At 35.7% G+C, this 14,365-nt stretch overlaps 1 protein-coding gene across 11 annotated transcripts in view; it reads right to left on the bottom strand.

The window, feature by feature from the left end:
* The window catches only part of CSPP1 (centrosome and spindle pole associated protein 1), a 57,879-nt gene that overhangs the window by 31,080 nt on the left and 12,434 nt on the right, over positions 1 to 14,365 (bottom strand). For 7 of the 11 annotated variants that reach the window (XM_080610949.1, XM_080610951.1, XM_080610950.1 and 4 more), the window contains 8 exons: positions 12,546 to 12,647; positions 11,245 to 11,693; positions 7,838 to 7,939; positions 7,139 to 7,221; positions 5,319 to 5,412; positions 4,326 to 4,383; positions 1,133 to 1,299; positions 150 to 268 (listed from right to left, as the gene is read on the bottom strand). In XM_080610949.1, the coding sequence (XP_080467075.1) occupies positions 150 to 268; positions 1,133 to 1,299; positions 4,326 to 4,383; positions 5,319 to 5,412; positions 7,139 to 7,221; positions 7,838 to 7,939; positions 11,245 to 11,693; positions 12,546 to 12,647 (1,174 nt within the window). Of the gene's footprint in view, positions 1 to 149; positions 269 to 1,132; positions 1,300 to 4,325; positions 4,384 to 5,318; positions 5,413 to 7,138; positions 7,222 to 7,837; positions 7,940 to 11,244; positions 11,694 to 12,450; positions 12,524 to 12,545; positions 12,648 to 14,365 lie in introns of those variants that run through there. The other 4 variants (XM_080610947.1, XM_080610946.1, XM_080610952.1 and 1 more) reach the window with 4 other exon arrangements.

Below are 14,365 nucleotides of genomic sequence, written 5' to 3'. Positions count from 1 at the left end.
TGGCAAAAAGCCTACTTTTCATTCAATACACATCTAAGAAATGAGTTTAAATTGCTATTATTAGTTCTACATTATTCATCATTTAACTAGGTGAAAAGCAGTCCTCTGAGTCACTCTAACAACCAATTCACCTAAAATCATCAACTTACAATATGCAAGATAGGGATCCAAAGGATTCCTAACCCCATAAAAGTAATATGCATCATCATAAGGCGTTCTATAGTTGTCTGTCAACACTGGTGGTGGAGGTGGTGGCATCGGTGCAAGCCTTAAAGAAAGAGGAACATAATTTCTTGTTTTGTTGTACCACTGAAAAGAGATCATTAAAAGAAGAAAGAAGGCGAGGGGGGGGAAGGGAGAGAGGGAGGGGAGAGAGAGAGAATTCACTAGGGGAAAATTCTAGATTTAGCTTAGCCCAAGGCATCTCATTAGTGCCATTCATAAGTCTGGGTAGGGAAGTACGTCAACCATCACTATTCCAGAAATCTAAAGAACATACACCAAGTACGCCCTCTTTAACTGATTCTGTTAATGATACCTACAGGCTATATCAGTATCAGTAAATAAAACAAGCTAAGGATTAGTCTTCTGATCAAAGGGCAAGTGGCACAGCACAACTTCAGCCACATGCCTAAAACTCCTTTTACCTCCCTAAACAGTTTAGTTTGAAGTCACAGCACCTAGTGGAAGCTGTTGCCCACACTGCATTCCTGGGCTTAGCCCTGGGGGACCGTTTAATTGACAGAGTCTGAACTCCTGCCATATCAGCCTCCTAACGATACAGACACTGCTGGGCATGTGCCCAAGAATTCTTGCAATATGGTTTAAAATTATAGCCATGAACATCATTGCTACAACACAACCCTTATTCTACACAAACATACACTAAGAAAGAGCTGTCGTCACAGACAATCCAGCCTCCCCAGATTTTTTACAAAAGTGAAGAAACAGACATTAAAAGTTTGTTTCAGAGCAAAGTAGTTTACTTTACTATTAATTGTCAAAGTATTATTTCTTCCTTCATTAGTTCCCTGGAGAAGGATCAATAGCACCAGTGAGGTCTACGTTACAGGGATAACATGCTTAACAATGATCTTATTTAATGTGCAAAATGAACATGACAGCAAAAAACCTGGGAGCTGCTATGTCACCAAGAGTGCTGGCTAGTCCCCTGTGAAAGTCTTCATTCAATGGAGAGACTGAAGGCACCGGTGTTTGGAAAGCCACCCTAGGCTTTTCAGGAGGTACTTTGTCTTCAGAAGCTCTTGCTATCAAGCCAAGCTGCTTCAATCTATTTGGCTGAAGCGGGGAAAACAAATAAGCAAACAAAAAAAATAAAAAAAAATAAAATAAAAAAAAAAAAAATTACCTTGCTATTAACTAGGAAATACTCTGAACCTCCATTTAGGTTGCATTAAACACTTTACTGGGTCCCAAGTAGCTGTCCAAATTTTAGTAATTGCATTTTTTTCTCCCAAGAAATTACAGGAAATCTAATACTACAAGGAAATTCAGCATGTTTATCACAGATTTACAAAAAAGCCAACCTCTTATGGCAGGTTTCAGGAAGCACATGGTTCTAGTTATGTCCAGAAAAAGAGAAACTTTTTTACAGTTGTCTGTATTACAGGTTATATACAGCTACCAGTTTCTTACACAAGAGAGTATTTTCATCTTCTGCAAAGGAAAAGTTCCTGAAATCCCTGCCCCAATATTAAAATAGTTCATAATCAGTAAAAGCTAACAATCAGAACCATATGTCTTCCATTAAACATTTCCTTGCAAAACCCTTATTTTATTTTTTAAGTTCCTTTGATTTTATGAAGTTTTTCATCCACAATGAGAAGAGATTGGGGGGGGGGTAGGGTGAGGGTGGAGTCTTCTTTTTAAAATACAAGTATCAAATGTTTATTGATAACTGGCAGCCTCAGAAGAAAATCAAAGGCAACATGCAAATAACGCAAAGGCATGCAAGTCAGTTAGTTTCAGAACTATCCTATGACACCCAGAAAGCCCTTACAGCAGCTGCTATGCATAAATAATGTTTAAACTAGTCCATATAAGCGAAAACAGAGAAAATTCACACATCAGGTAAAACAGATTTTGTTTTTGAATTTATTGGTTCTAACATTATGGTGCTTCAGTTAACATGCAGAGAAAGTAATAGCAGCTAAATATTAAATATCTAACAGCCAAACATATACCCTATAATATGGAAGTATGTCAGCAAAATATTAAATCTTTACCTCCTCATCACTTAGCTGCAAGACAGTATATAGAAAGTAGTTAGTACTCTCCAATCATGAACTACAGCATTGAGATTAGAACTCTCAAAATCTGCTAGACATGAATATTTGTTTATAACACTTAGCTTCAAATTTCTAGAATTAAATACAAAATCAGATAATAAATATGAGCTACAACAACTGAAAACTATAAAGTGTTAAGACTTTTTTTTTAACTTGTCTTTTCAAATCCAGTGTCCTGAGCAGGAGAACAATTAAAACAGCTTTTCTCTCCAACAAGTTTAATGTAAACTGTTCCTAAAGTGACCATGATTGCAGCTCTGCACCTGATTTCAGATGTGACTATGGTACTTAGCTTATCCTGGAAATTGTTTTATTTTAAGCAAGCAGTATATACAACAGTCTACATTTATACATTCGTAATCAGTCATTGCTGTTTAACAACTAGTAATTAATCAAGAAATCCACCTAATTAGAATCTCTCCCCAAGAGGCAATTTAAAGCTAAGGGTGACTGATGCTTAATGAATATAGCAATTTTACTTAATTGAAGGCTTTCAGCTAAATTAATGGTTTTAAAACATTATACATACCCTGGACTTGCTCCAGATATAATTTTGTTCCTACAACATGCATTTTTCAGTCTCTGACTGAGATGCATATGGTGCAGAGTTCTGCAGCACAGCATGCTCCTGCCTAGGAAGCTTTGATTAGACGAAACTGTTTACACTGACCTTACAGCCTGCTGTGCCAAAAGAGCCAACATTCTCTGCTCAGTTTTTCCTTTTTTTCCTGCCTGGCTCCCAGCTGTACACACCATTCCTCTCCCTTTCACCATCTGAATCCCTGATCAGCCAACCGACCAATCTAAGCCAACTAAAGTAGCAAAACAATGAAGATTTTTGCCAGATAACTAAGCTGTGCCAGTTTGCAAAAGGGATAAAACATGCACTACGGATACTTAAGCAGAGAGGGGCAGGAACACGCAGCCAGACCACTTGCCAGTGCTCTCCCTACCCATTAAGGAGTAGGAATTTTGATTCAGCTTCATTGCTTCTCTACATGCATCCTCAGTCTCCTGCCCCATGTGCTGCCTAATAGCATCTTACAGCTATTCATTCACACATCTTCATTTTCTAGAAAATAAGGGTTTCTATCACCTCGCTGCACCCTTCAGAAATAGCACAAGTGTGTTGTAGCCTCCCCCCAAAACCAGCACAACTGAGAATTTAAACCAGTTAAATTAACAACCAGATTATTTTTGCTTGAGAAAGGTACCCTTCCTACACCTCCAACAGCAGATCTCTACTGCACTCCAGATACAATGGCTTCGGCAATTAGCAAACACATGCAAGTAGTGCTATTTCTGTGACAATCAGTCTGCTACTATGTTACTAGTGCTGACAATCTACTCCTTCATATATGCTAATCAAAATTCTAGCACAATAATCACCTTACTAAGGAAGTGGAACAGCAGTAACTATTAAAACAAGCAACACAGTATTAAACATCTTGCTTTTTACAAAATCCTATACAAATGCTTGCAATCCTGAACACTACATTCGATTTCAAAAAAAGAAATTCAAATTTGAAATCAAAACCTGCTACAATTACATCAACTGGGATGGAAAACAACTGATTTTTTTTTTAATTGAAAAAGAGCAAAAGCTTTCTGCAACATCCTTTACATTACCAAGGACAGGTTACTAATGTCTGCATGTGCAAGCTAACACTGGACACTAAGTATTTTTTTCATGATACTCACTGCTGGAACAAAATTTCCACTTGGTCACAGCAAAAGAAAATGGTTGATAACTTCTGCAAAAATATTTTGCTCTTAAGCTGAAAACGTGTATTGATTTACAGCCTTAGCATCCCTGGCTTCAATTTTACTCTATGCTAATGCCCTGTAGGAAAAAACCCTCACATTTACCATTCTAGAAAAACTCTACAAAGTTTGTGTCTGAGCAAGCACAGTGTATGTCTAATAATAAAAAAATATATATATACATTTATATATACATGCCTATATATATGTGTGTATATATCTATAGGTGAAAGAAAAATCCAAGTTCCTTACCTTCTTTTCTGGATCTTGAGCTCCAGAAGCAGCAACTGAGAGCTCAAGTTCCTTCTCACTGTTTATATTTTAAAAACAAAAGCAACAGATCAAATCAGAAAAAACAGTAACAACTATACTCAACCTTTCAAAGTACAGACCCCACAACTCTCTAGTTAAAATAGCTTTGAAAATACAGGATAACAAAAGACATGATTCCACTTCATTTCTTCTGGAGTTAAGAAAGGAGGATAGATACTGCGTATTATCTGTAAATAAACAGCACTCTCATCTATTCTGCCTAATAAAAATCCAATTCCTACAAAAGGACAAATCACCACATTGGTTTTTCACTACAACCTTTCAGAACACTTGTTAAATTGATTTTCATTCGCATTACAGCAAGAAGTTTATAAAAAACATACTGAAACAAATGATTCAGAAGTACAGCAGTAAGTAGCATATTGTAATTTCAGGACTCAGGCTTGCTCGGCATGTACAATTTTTCCATCACAGTGAAACCATCAATAGTAAATTATTTTTAATTCCTTAAACCTTCACTAATATCACCATCTATCATTCAGCAGGCAGCTACTAACACATAAGCAAGACAATTCGTATTTTATATAATTCGATCAAGTGCTTTGAAAGTGAAAGGTTACTTTCCTACATGAGAGGGCAAACTAAGGTCTATTTTCAACTTTGCAAAGTACTTAGACACTCCTGTACTGGGGGGGGGGGGGGGGAATAAAAAAAGATAACTTCAGCTTCTTAGGAAACTAAAAATTATTTTTTTAAATGAAAAATAACTGGTTTTTCCTTTGTTCCATTGAAAGCTGGTGAATGTGTTTATTTAAAACTAAAGCATTAACATGGATGAGTTTGACTGAATGCCATATTACCTAGCTAGCTGGAATTCCTTTGTTATGAAAATTTTTCTTACAATACTGAATTCATGAAATGCCTTTAAATTTCAGCCATTATCTTTAAAAAAATATAGTAACTTTCCATTACCGTCTCTTATTTCGCTGTTGCTCAGCTATCTGTTCGATTAGTTCTTGCCTGTATTTCTCTTTTTTCCTTTGGAGAAGTTCTCTGTCCTGACCACCTAATGGAAATAACCACACATTTGTGTAAATGCTCCACAAAATACACAAAAGGTACTGGACAAAAACATCACATTTCAGTCAATTTAAAACACGATACACAACAGCGTGTATGACTTGAGAATGTGCAGAAGAACACTGGACCTTTGTTGACTTAAAACAATATATCTAGTTTTAATATGCAGTTTGTTTGAAGTACAGTGATCCAAACCACTAAAATTTTGATTACTATTTTTTTTTAATTTGCCTAGTTTTGTATAGTCAGGAAGCTACAAATTCCAAAGCTATGTGCTTGAACAGCAATTTAAAACCAAGTTACTTATTTTGCATATTTTTTTCCCTAGTGCTCAACTAAGGAAGATACATTACAGCACTCCAAAATTATGAGGCACTGCTCAGGATAAAAATGACAGTTAAAACTGAAGAGAGTCAAACCCACAGGGAGGAAAGCGGGTTGTTCCACTTTTAGGATGGTTCTCGTGACTACTAGGATTTAGCAAAGTATTGGCAGATATGCATATGTAAAAGGAAATGGCGATAGCATCTACCATGGATTTTAAAGGAAAACAAAAAACTTCCAACTTATGGTAGTACCCCCACAATAAGCATGGAGTCTTCTATTGTTTTAAAAACAACAAAAACCCATCAACACTTTCTATATATTATGACTATCAAACACAAGGACTCCTAACATATTTCCATACACAAAGTCACTGCGGATATCCAGTAAAGTAGACCTGAACAATAAAGTGAAGTAACCTAAAAGGAAACTAAATAAAAATGAACAAAAATATCCCAACAAACTAACAGATACAAAACCAAAACACAAGAACAAAAAAACATGATGCACAACTGATTTAATTTTTTATTCAATTATTGTGCTGGGACTGTAAAGTAACCAAAATGTGCAAGATAACTTCAGATTTTGTGATTTCTGGGGAGTCTGAAATCACTTCTCATTTCCAAAACCTTCAAGTTTTAATTTACTTAATCTTTATGAAACATCTTTAACAATATTCTTCTCCTAACCAGGACTGCTAGAATATAAATTCACAACTTTGTGTACTCAAGTTACTACAAGTGAGATGACTGACCATTACAACACCACTGGTTTAATGTTGCCTTTAAAGAGTTCAAAAAAAATAGCACTGAAGATCAGGGAAGTTCAAATGCAAAAATAAATAGCAATTATTCTGATAACTGTTACGTCAGCTTTTCCACAATTCAAACCTAGCCTGCCTTCTAAGGCTCCCATCTAAAGAACTACTACAGTTCTTTTATCCTTGTCTTATGATTTTCTGAATTTAACTAGGAATGCTATGATTTCAACAGTATTTCTCTCTACTACACTCAATGCTTCCTGCTAAATTTTATGGCTACATTTAAACAGTAAGAAATGATCAGAATAATTTGTTCTTGCCCAAGGTTGTGTTTTTAACAATACGCAAGTTAGTATTTCTCCTATGCTTCATTTCGTAAAAGAACTTAAGAATGTATCTAGGCCTTAAACTGTTAATGAAATCAAATCAAAAAATTGGGCTCTTCAAAATTAATTAGAAAGCCCCATTACATTAACACGGAAAAGGAACATGCTTTTTATTTACCAGTCTTGGTGACAACTAGTACAAATAAAAAACTAATTTTCCTAAGTTTTAATTATTCCCAAAGAAAAATAAAATATGCAAAGCAAGTCTAGCTCAGTATCATTTGTTAGGCTTTTATACATACCAAGAACAAGGCCTGTTGTATATGGCATTTCAGGTGCAGGCTTGGCCTGTTCAATAGCTGAAGAACTAATCTGTACCTGATTCCTGGGCAAAGACAAAAAAGAAAATGGAATGTACTCAAGAAGGTACTTGCAGTCTGTCTGAAACACGATAGATGCACTTACATCATTATGTGATACGTTTATGACAGCTTTCCTAAAATCCAAAGAAATATCACAAGCAAAAGAAGAAACCACATGGCAAAAAAGCACTTCTCACAGTTCTCATTTGCCTGCAGTTTCTGAAGCCATTTGAAACACTGACTCAGTTGCGCACTTAAACAATGTTGATAGACTGAGTGGTGCCAGTCAAGAGTTTATGTAAGGGCTTTACAAGTGCTCTGTTTCTGCCTCATCCACTTAAACCACTTCAGGACTTGAAAAACCAAGAAAAGAGGCAAAGAGAAATTTTAAAACTACTAGCAAAAAAATGATTCCATGACACTCCAATTAAAAGTCTTCAATAGGAGAATAGGTCATCTATTGTTCAAAAAAAAAAAACTTTAACAGCTGTTCTCAAAGGAAACATGCTTTTCTTACATCCTAGCTGTAGGAAAAGCTATCAGTCATTTCAGACAACATATCAGAGATTTTAAATAAACATTTTCTCTTCGCCATGATTTTATAGGGCAATTATCAGGAAAATACACTGTATGCCACACCCAGAATTTCCAGTTCTTGAGGTCTGCTGCACACGTGCTCTCTCCTTTAACTCATCTTCATAATCTGCAGGTGGGTCTCTTACTATTCCATCCAGAGAGGGCCTTAAAGAAATAGAAAATAATCAGCTATGCTTGCCTAACAATGTACAACCTTAAATGGAAGGTCCAGCAGTTTCATGCAAATGGATTCTCTGCGCAGTTGCATACAGGATGGCAAAACCAGTTCTGACAATATCACACAAATTTTCTAGAAATACTCCACTTTGCTAGCCTTGTTAAGGCAGCTCTCTGTCTGGAGTTTGAATTCCCAAGCCTGCTTTCATGCAGCCTTTATGAATTGACCCTGATTAAGAATTATGAGAGCTGAAGAGCATTTATACTGCATTACTTGAAATACATTTTGCTGCTCTTAATCCCCAGGAGCCAACAAAGTCTACAACTCATTTCAGCACACAGCTATTGGGCAAGTCTGATGAAACAGTTAATTCAGATATGAAAAGCTTCTTTATTGACAATCTCCCCTTCACTATGCCCCTGATACAATTTAAAAGAGAAAGGTAACTTTTGATAAAAAGATAAAGGTAACATGGTGAACAAAAATTCAGGAGCTAAAATCTGAATCATCCACATGTGAAGTAATATAATTGAAATTTCAAATACTTCTGAAGATGCCAAAGAATGTATGAACACAACGGAGTTTTTCCTGAAAAAAAAATCTGGGGTAGTTGAATTTACGGGCTTTTCTTGCCCGTAAGCAAGTCCTCCTCTCTAAGGAGGACTTCAAGTTACCTTGATAAAAGGCAGAAATAGGTATTCAATAAAAAATGAACCCAACACCTGCTAACAAAGTTATATATTTTCCTGAGCTGGACAGAGCCATGGACTTCATATTAAGCAAACAAAAAAATTCTAGGCAAACATAGGAAAAACCTCATGTTATTCTTTTATGTAAAAAGACCCACAGCTCTGCCCATCTCTGTAATTTAAATAAAAGCCAGTAATCAAAGGCGAAAGGATGCAAGCAGATTATTAAACATCAATTTGGCATCTTAACAACCCACAACAACAAGAAAGAACAACATCCATCCTCTCAGCATAACATGACCTTTCATGTTCAATCTGCTATTTACAATGCTGGTCACACAAGATTGAAACACAGTCAGTGATGAAAGGACACAGGGAGAAAACAAGGAAACAAACTTTGAGATTCAAGAGGCAATCTTTTTTTGTAAAAAGCAGCAAATGGCAGGCCTAGACATGTTGGCCCAATTCAGTCAAGAAGCTGCTGTATCCTGTTTATATGGCAGAGCTGGCTGCTGGGGACGGGTTAAAGCATTCCTCTCACTTTCCTGTCACCACTTCTATTTGTTGAAATATGCCACAGGCCTTGTGCCTCCATCAAACAGAAATCTTTCCAAAAAGCCCTGTTGCAAACACCTGCCTCTCCAAACTAATAAAGCCCATTTAAAAACATAAGCACTTTAATATAGCAAATAAAAATATTCTTCCTTATGAATTTAGTTTCTATCTTGAATCAGATGTGTTCTGGAAAAGTTGACATTGCCCAAAATGAAAATATAGAAAAAATACGCTAACTCTACAGAAGCTGAGCTATCAGTAAATAATAGAAGTGTTTCTTCTTGAATGGAGACTGAAAATAGTTAACAGAAGTTCAAGTGGAGTTCCTTGTGAAGAGGAAAGAAAGCACTAGATTACAAAGCACATATAATTAAAAAAAGGGGATTTTCAATAAAAATGCAGCAAAGTAGAAAATACACCAAAAAAACACCCCAAACTTTAATTCCATGTAGAAATTTAAGGCCAGGCAATTCAGGTGATAGTCCAGCAACTGCTTTTAAGAAGATGGCACCAAGTTTGCCAATAACAAAAATAAGAAAATTGAACTAAAACTATTTCAGAGTCCTCTCCAATTAAGCAGTGAATTGCCTAGTGATATATGAGTTTCATATTTATACAAGCATCATCAGTGGTTTTTGAGTAACTAAGAATGTGTATACTATTATTCAACATGATACTGCCTACTGTTAGTCTAAACACCATCCTTGCTGATATTTTACATTTATAATTCTGAGTATGTTCTTTGAGAAACAAAATAAGCTCTCAAACTTTATCAAATGGTCATTTTTATTTAAATATTAGGCTCCGTGTCCAATTGAATTAGACAGTGGCAAACAGATATCTAGTAAAAAAGAGGACATTCATCCTTCTGGGTGTTAATCTACACAAGAGGATTAATATTGCTGTTAGTCTCAAAACTACAAATATTTTGGTTATCTTTGTCAGACACCAAGTCAAGCTTCTAGCTTTTTTCTTTCTGAAAAGTTGCAGGACAAGACATCCCTACCCTAAAACATCTTTTGCTCATTTCTACAATATTGCACTACAGTAGTTAATTTACTTTTTTTCTTCTTTTTTAAAAAAGCTGGGAAAGAGTATGAAAAGCTATTTTTGTAGAGAAGTTATTTTAACTCTATTGGCATTTGAAACTGGAAAAGAGGTGTGACTTCATCCATTTTAGAAAACACTTTTGCAGTAGTAGATCATTTCAGGGTTTGTTCTTCCCAGTTATTAATCTGCAGTATTATCCAGGAAATTATCCCTGTAAACAACAGCTCAAAAGATCATTTAACCAATCCACCAGTAATTAACAATGAAGCATGATCACAGTATTTAAGACTGCTGAAAGTGGTACAATTTGCCTTCTGTTTTTTCTGGAAGTGTTAATTCTAGGGGAGGAGGGGGAAGAAATGGTTATCTTGCCTAACCAGGGAAAGAAATGGGCTTTTCCTTCAATGAAGGAGCTGCAGGAGAATAATTTTGGCAAGAGGCCTGTTCCTAAGATCTGTAAAGTGAAAAAATGTACACTCTTTAAGCATCTTTTTAAAATTTATTTACAAGGAAACTTAACTGCTTTAGTTCATTTGAATTTAGCTGTATAAAACACATCTATTTCAAGTTTGTTACTATTTCACACCATAACCCATCTGTTTTTGAAAGCAACTGGTTCTTGCAACGGAATAACCAAAAGTGGCCAGACTGTCAAACCCTGCATGATTGGGAAGGTTATACTTATTTTTTTCCCTTTTCAATGAGTGACCTAGAAGAAAGATCAACCTTTTATGTCAAAGCAACCAAACTGACTTACCAGTTAACACAGTAAAGGCTGTTTAATAATGAACATTTTCTGGCAAACTACTCTTCCTAAAAATGAATTGTGGACTGGTCCAATTTTAAAGTATTTCTTCTAAAAATTATTCAAAGGTCTGTTTTAAAGGAAGTACAAAAATCCTGCATTCACATGAGAATCCTGACTATTTTTCAACAAGAAGTAAACATGGCTGCCAACAACACTACAGAAATAAAGGAGAAAACAGAATTAAGAATACCTTTCAGCATGAAAAAAACAAGGAGTTTTTCTGTCATAAGCGCTTTCAGATCTAAATCTAGGGTCCATCCCTTCACTTATCTCAGGATCATAGTCCATTCTGTAGTATCTTCTACCAAAATTGTGATCTTCATCAAGTCTGTGATGCTTCCTAATAGGAATTACAGATTGGGTAGCAAATCCATGATGCCTTCGACTGGGAACATCCAAATCTTCATCAAGTCTTTTATTTAATGATCTACTTCTTAATTCAATGTCACCATCTAACCTATGATACCTGTCTTCCTCCAGCCGTCTCTTATTTAGCAGCTCTTCATAACCTTCTGTAGAAGTAAAGGCATCCTTCTTGGGAGGTTCTGCACTTGTATTAAAGGGCTGTACTTCTGTATGTAGTTCTGGCTGAAGCCTTGTAACAGCAACAGGTTTTTTATTCCTGTCCATCTCATTCTGCTTAATAGAAAAAAAATATTAAAAGATCTGAGTCTAAACAAATCACATTGAGCAAACTGTTCTTTTATCAAAAAGATTTTGATAAAACTATTTCTACACGAGAATAACAAAAATATAACATAAAGGTCCAACGGGATGACAAACAAAGCAGAAAGAAAAACCTCGATTCCCTAAATCTAATTAGATAAGTCAGCTGAGTAAACATAAATGCCCAAACATGCATAAAAATCTTTATAGAGATTTACAGCCTCAGTTACAAAACACGAGCTGCATTTTTGCTTTTCCTAGGGTTTACTGTTGTGTAGCTCTCCAGAATTTTAAGAACCCAATAAGAATCAGACACTGAATTTAAAAACATAAAGGATGACTGAATACTGCCTCATAGCTGTCCTCATGGATTAAAACAGTTTTCAACTACGTGACACTTCAATACACTTGGAGGAAAACATCTTTCTCCTAAGAAAACAATCTTTCTGGAGACAGACAAGAAACATTTTTCTAGATGGAGCTTACAGATACATGGATATTTGCACTTGCTGTCTGCTGCAAGAAAGACGGTAAGTTTTCAGCTGTTGTGAGTACAAATACAAGTCCCTTCATGAAACAGCCTAGCTCTCACACTACTCTACACTTAAGAATTTCCGTATTAAAAAAAGTGGAAGGCCTTCTTAAATCAAACCTGCAGGAGATGAAAGTTACAAATTATTGCAGCCCATCACTAAAACTAAGGCAAGAATATTTAAAAAAGAAAACTTACCCATTCCACACAAAATTTTACGATGAACAAGCAATAGAAAGGCTTTCTCGGATCAATACAAATAAGTCAATGATAAAACTATAAACCTGTATTACCTCTGTGTTTTTCTTCCCTAATTTCCTTAGCCTTTCGTTCCACAATTCTTTATCCCTGAGGTATTGATTGTACTCCTTGTTTCTTTCAAGCCGCAGTTTCTCCTAAAACAGGCATTGAAAAGGGCATGATAATTTTGCATTTTTGAGTAGCTTTTAGCTTCATAGAACTGCAGTATTAAATGAACACATGCAAGCTGTGGTTTTTTCCCTTCTCTCTCCACCTCCCACCCCCCCATGATGTACAAATAGTGCTTGAATTGCTTCAAGGTCTTTCTTGATTCTTGAATGTATTACTTTCTCTTAATCTGAAATCTGTAAGTAAAAGTCAGCTTCTTGGGCATGAAGTCTAGCCCCCAGTAACACTACTGTAATAAGTTCAATCTTAAACCAGTTAGTTTTCCTCTTGCTAAATCTATTACAAAATTGTTCCAAAGCCTCACTACTTGGACAATCATAGATCACATTCTAATTGAGAATCTAAATGTATTTACATACGATTTTTAAACTTACTTTTGTGTGTGTGTGTGTGTGTGTGTGTGTGTGTGTGTTAGGATTAGTTGTGACTTGCCCCACTCATAATTAAAACAGGACAACAAATGCATGCGTAGACAAGATGTGTCAATTAGAGCTTAGGATATAACTTGAACTGTCAAATTCAAACAAGCAGTTAAGCTGACTGCAAAAAGAGTCAAAAGCACAAAGAATACAAGGAAAACTAAGAAAAACATGATTCTTCCATTTTGTCCTAGCTGCTTTTTCAAGGTGACAACATTTATATCCAGCTTGCTCAGATCTAAAAATAAACCTGCAGTAATCAAACACGATAAAAATCCCTGCAGGAATTGTACATCAATAGCCTAATAATGTAAAATGAAATACAAAAGTCTACAGGTAAAGCAAGCTCTAATTTACATTATTTCCTGATATAGTACCTTACGTTTAGAGCATGGGGCATGTCTTACACTAACTCATTCCAACCATCATATATATGCACAAAAGAGAATTATATTACAATATTAAGAATTATGCTCTTCTCCACTGCAGTATTTTCCAATATAAAAAAGAAAAGAGTATTTTAAAACCTTAGCATTACATATAAATTTACCTCCCACAAACAAATTCCAAACAAAAATAATTTATATCTATCACCATAGAAATACCAGCTTAGTAACTGTTTTGCAAATGAGACCAATGTTCCCAAAAACTTTGGGGTTTTTTCCCAAAAATTTCTGCCTAGAAGTTTCATATCTGCAGACAGCTATGAAAGCTGCCTGAGGGGTATTTTCCAAAGCTGAGAAACTAGCATGGTCTGTAACAGGTGGCAAAACACTCAGCACAAAATTCAATATGCTGTGTGGCTGCACATTTTACCTAACAGAGGAAGCCAAAATGCAAACGTTAACCTCTAATCATCATCTGCCCAGGGGCTAACCGTTTAGCAGAGCACACTGTGACACCTTCTGGCAGCTTTTAGGTTCTGCAATTCCAATAAATAAGTGGGTAAAAAGGATACAACTCACTTGGGCAGAAAATCTCAGCAAATATTGAGCTGCTATGATATAAAACCATCAATGATCAGACATATTCCCAGTTCAGATACGTCTTTAATTTTCACAGAATTAATCAAAGATACTTTATCTTTCACTGTTTCAGCACACATACTTGCAAGGGTTAACACAAGTATGTGTTAGGGCTCTTTAACTTCACAAGAACTTAAAGCTAACGTAAACCCAACACAAGTGTACGTTGCCACTGAAGAGTCCTTTCTCCTTCCTAGGCATTTCATTCTTGCTGCCTCCTTTTTCTTTTTTCACACTAGT

Source organism: Psittacula echo (assembly GCF_963264785.1).
Source record: "Psittacula echo genome assembly, chromosome: 2".
NCBI classification, from domain to species: Eukaryota; Metazoa; Chordata; class Aves; order Psittaciformes; family Psittacidae; genus Psittacula; species Psittacula echo.
This window is presented reverse-complemented; position numbering and strand designations above follow the sequence as displayed.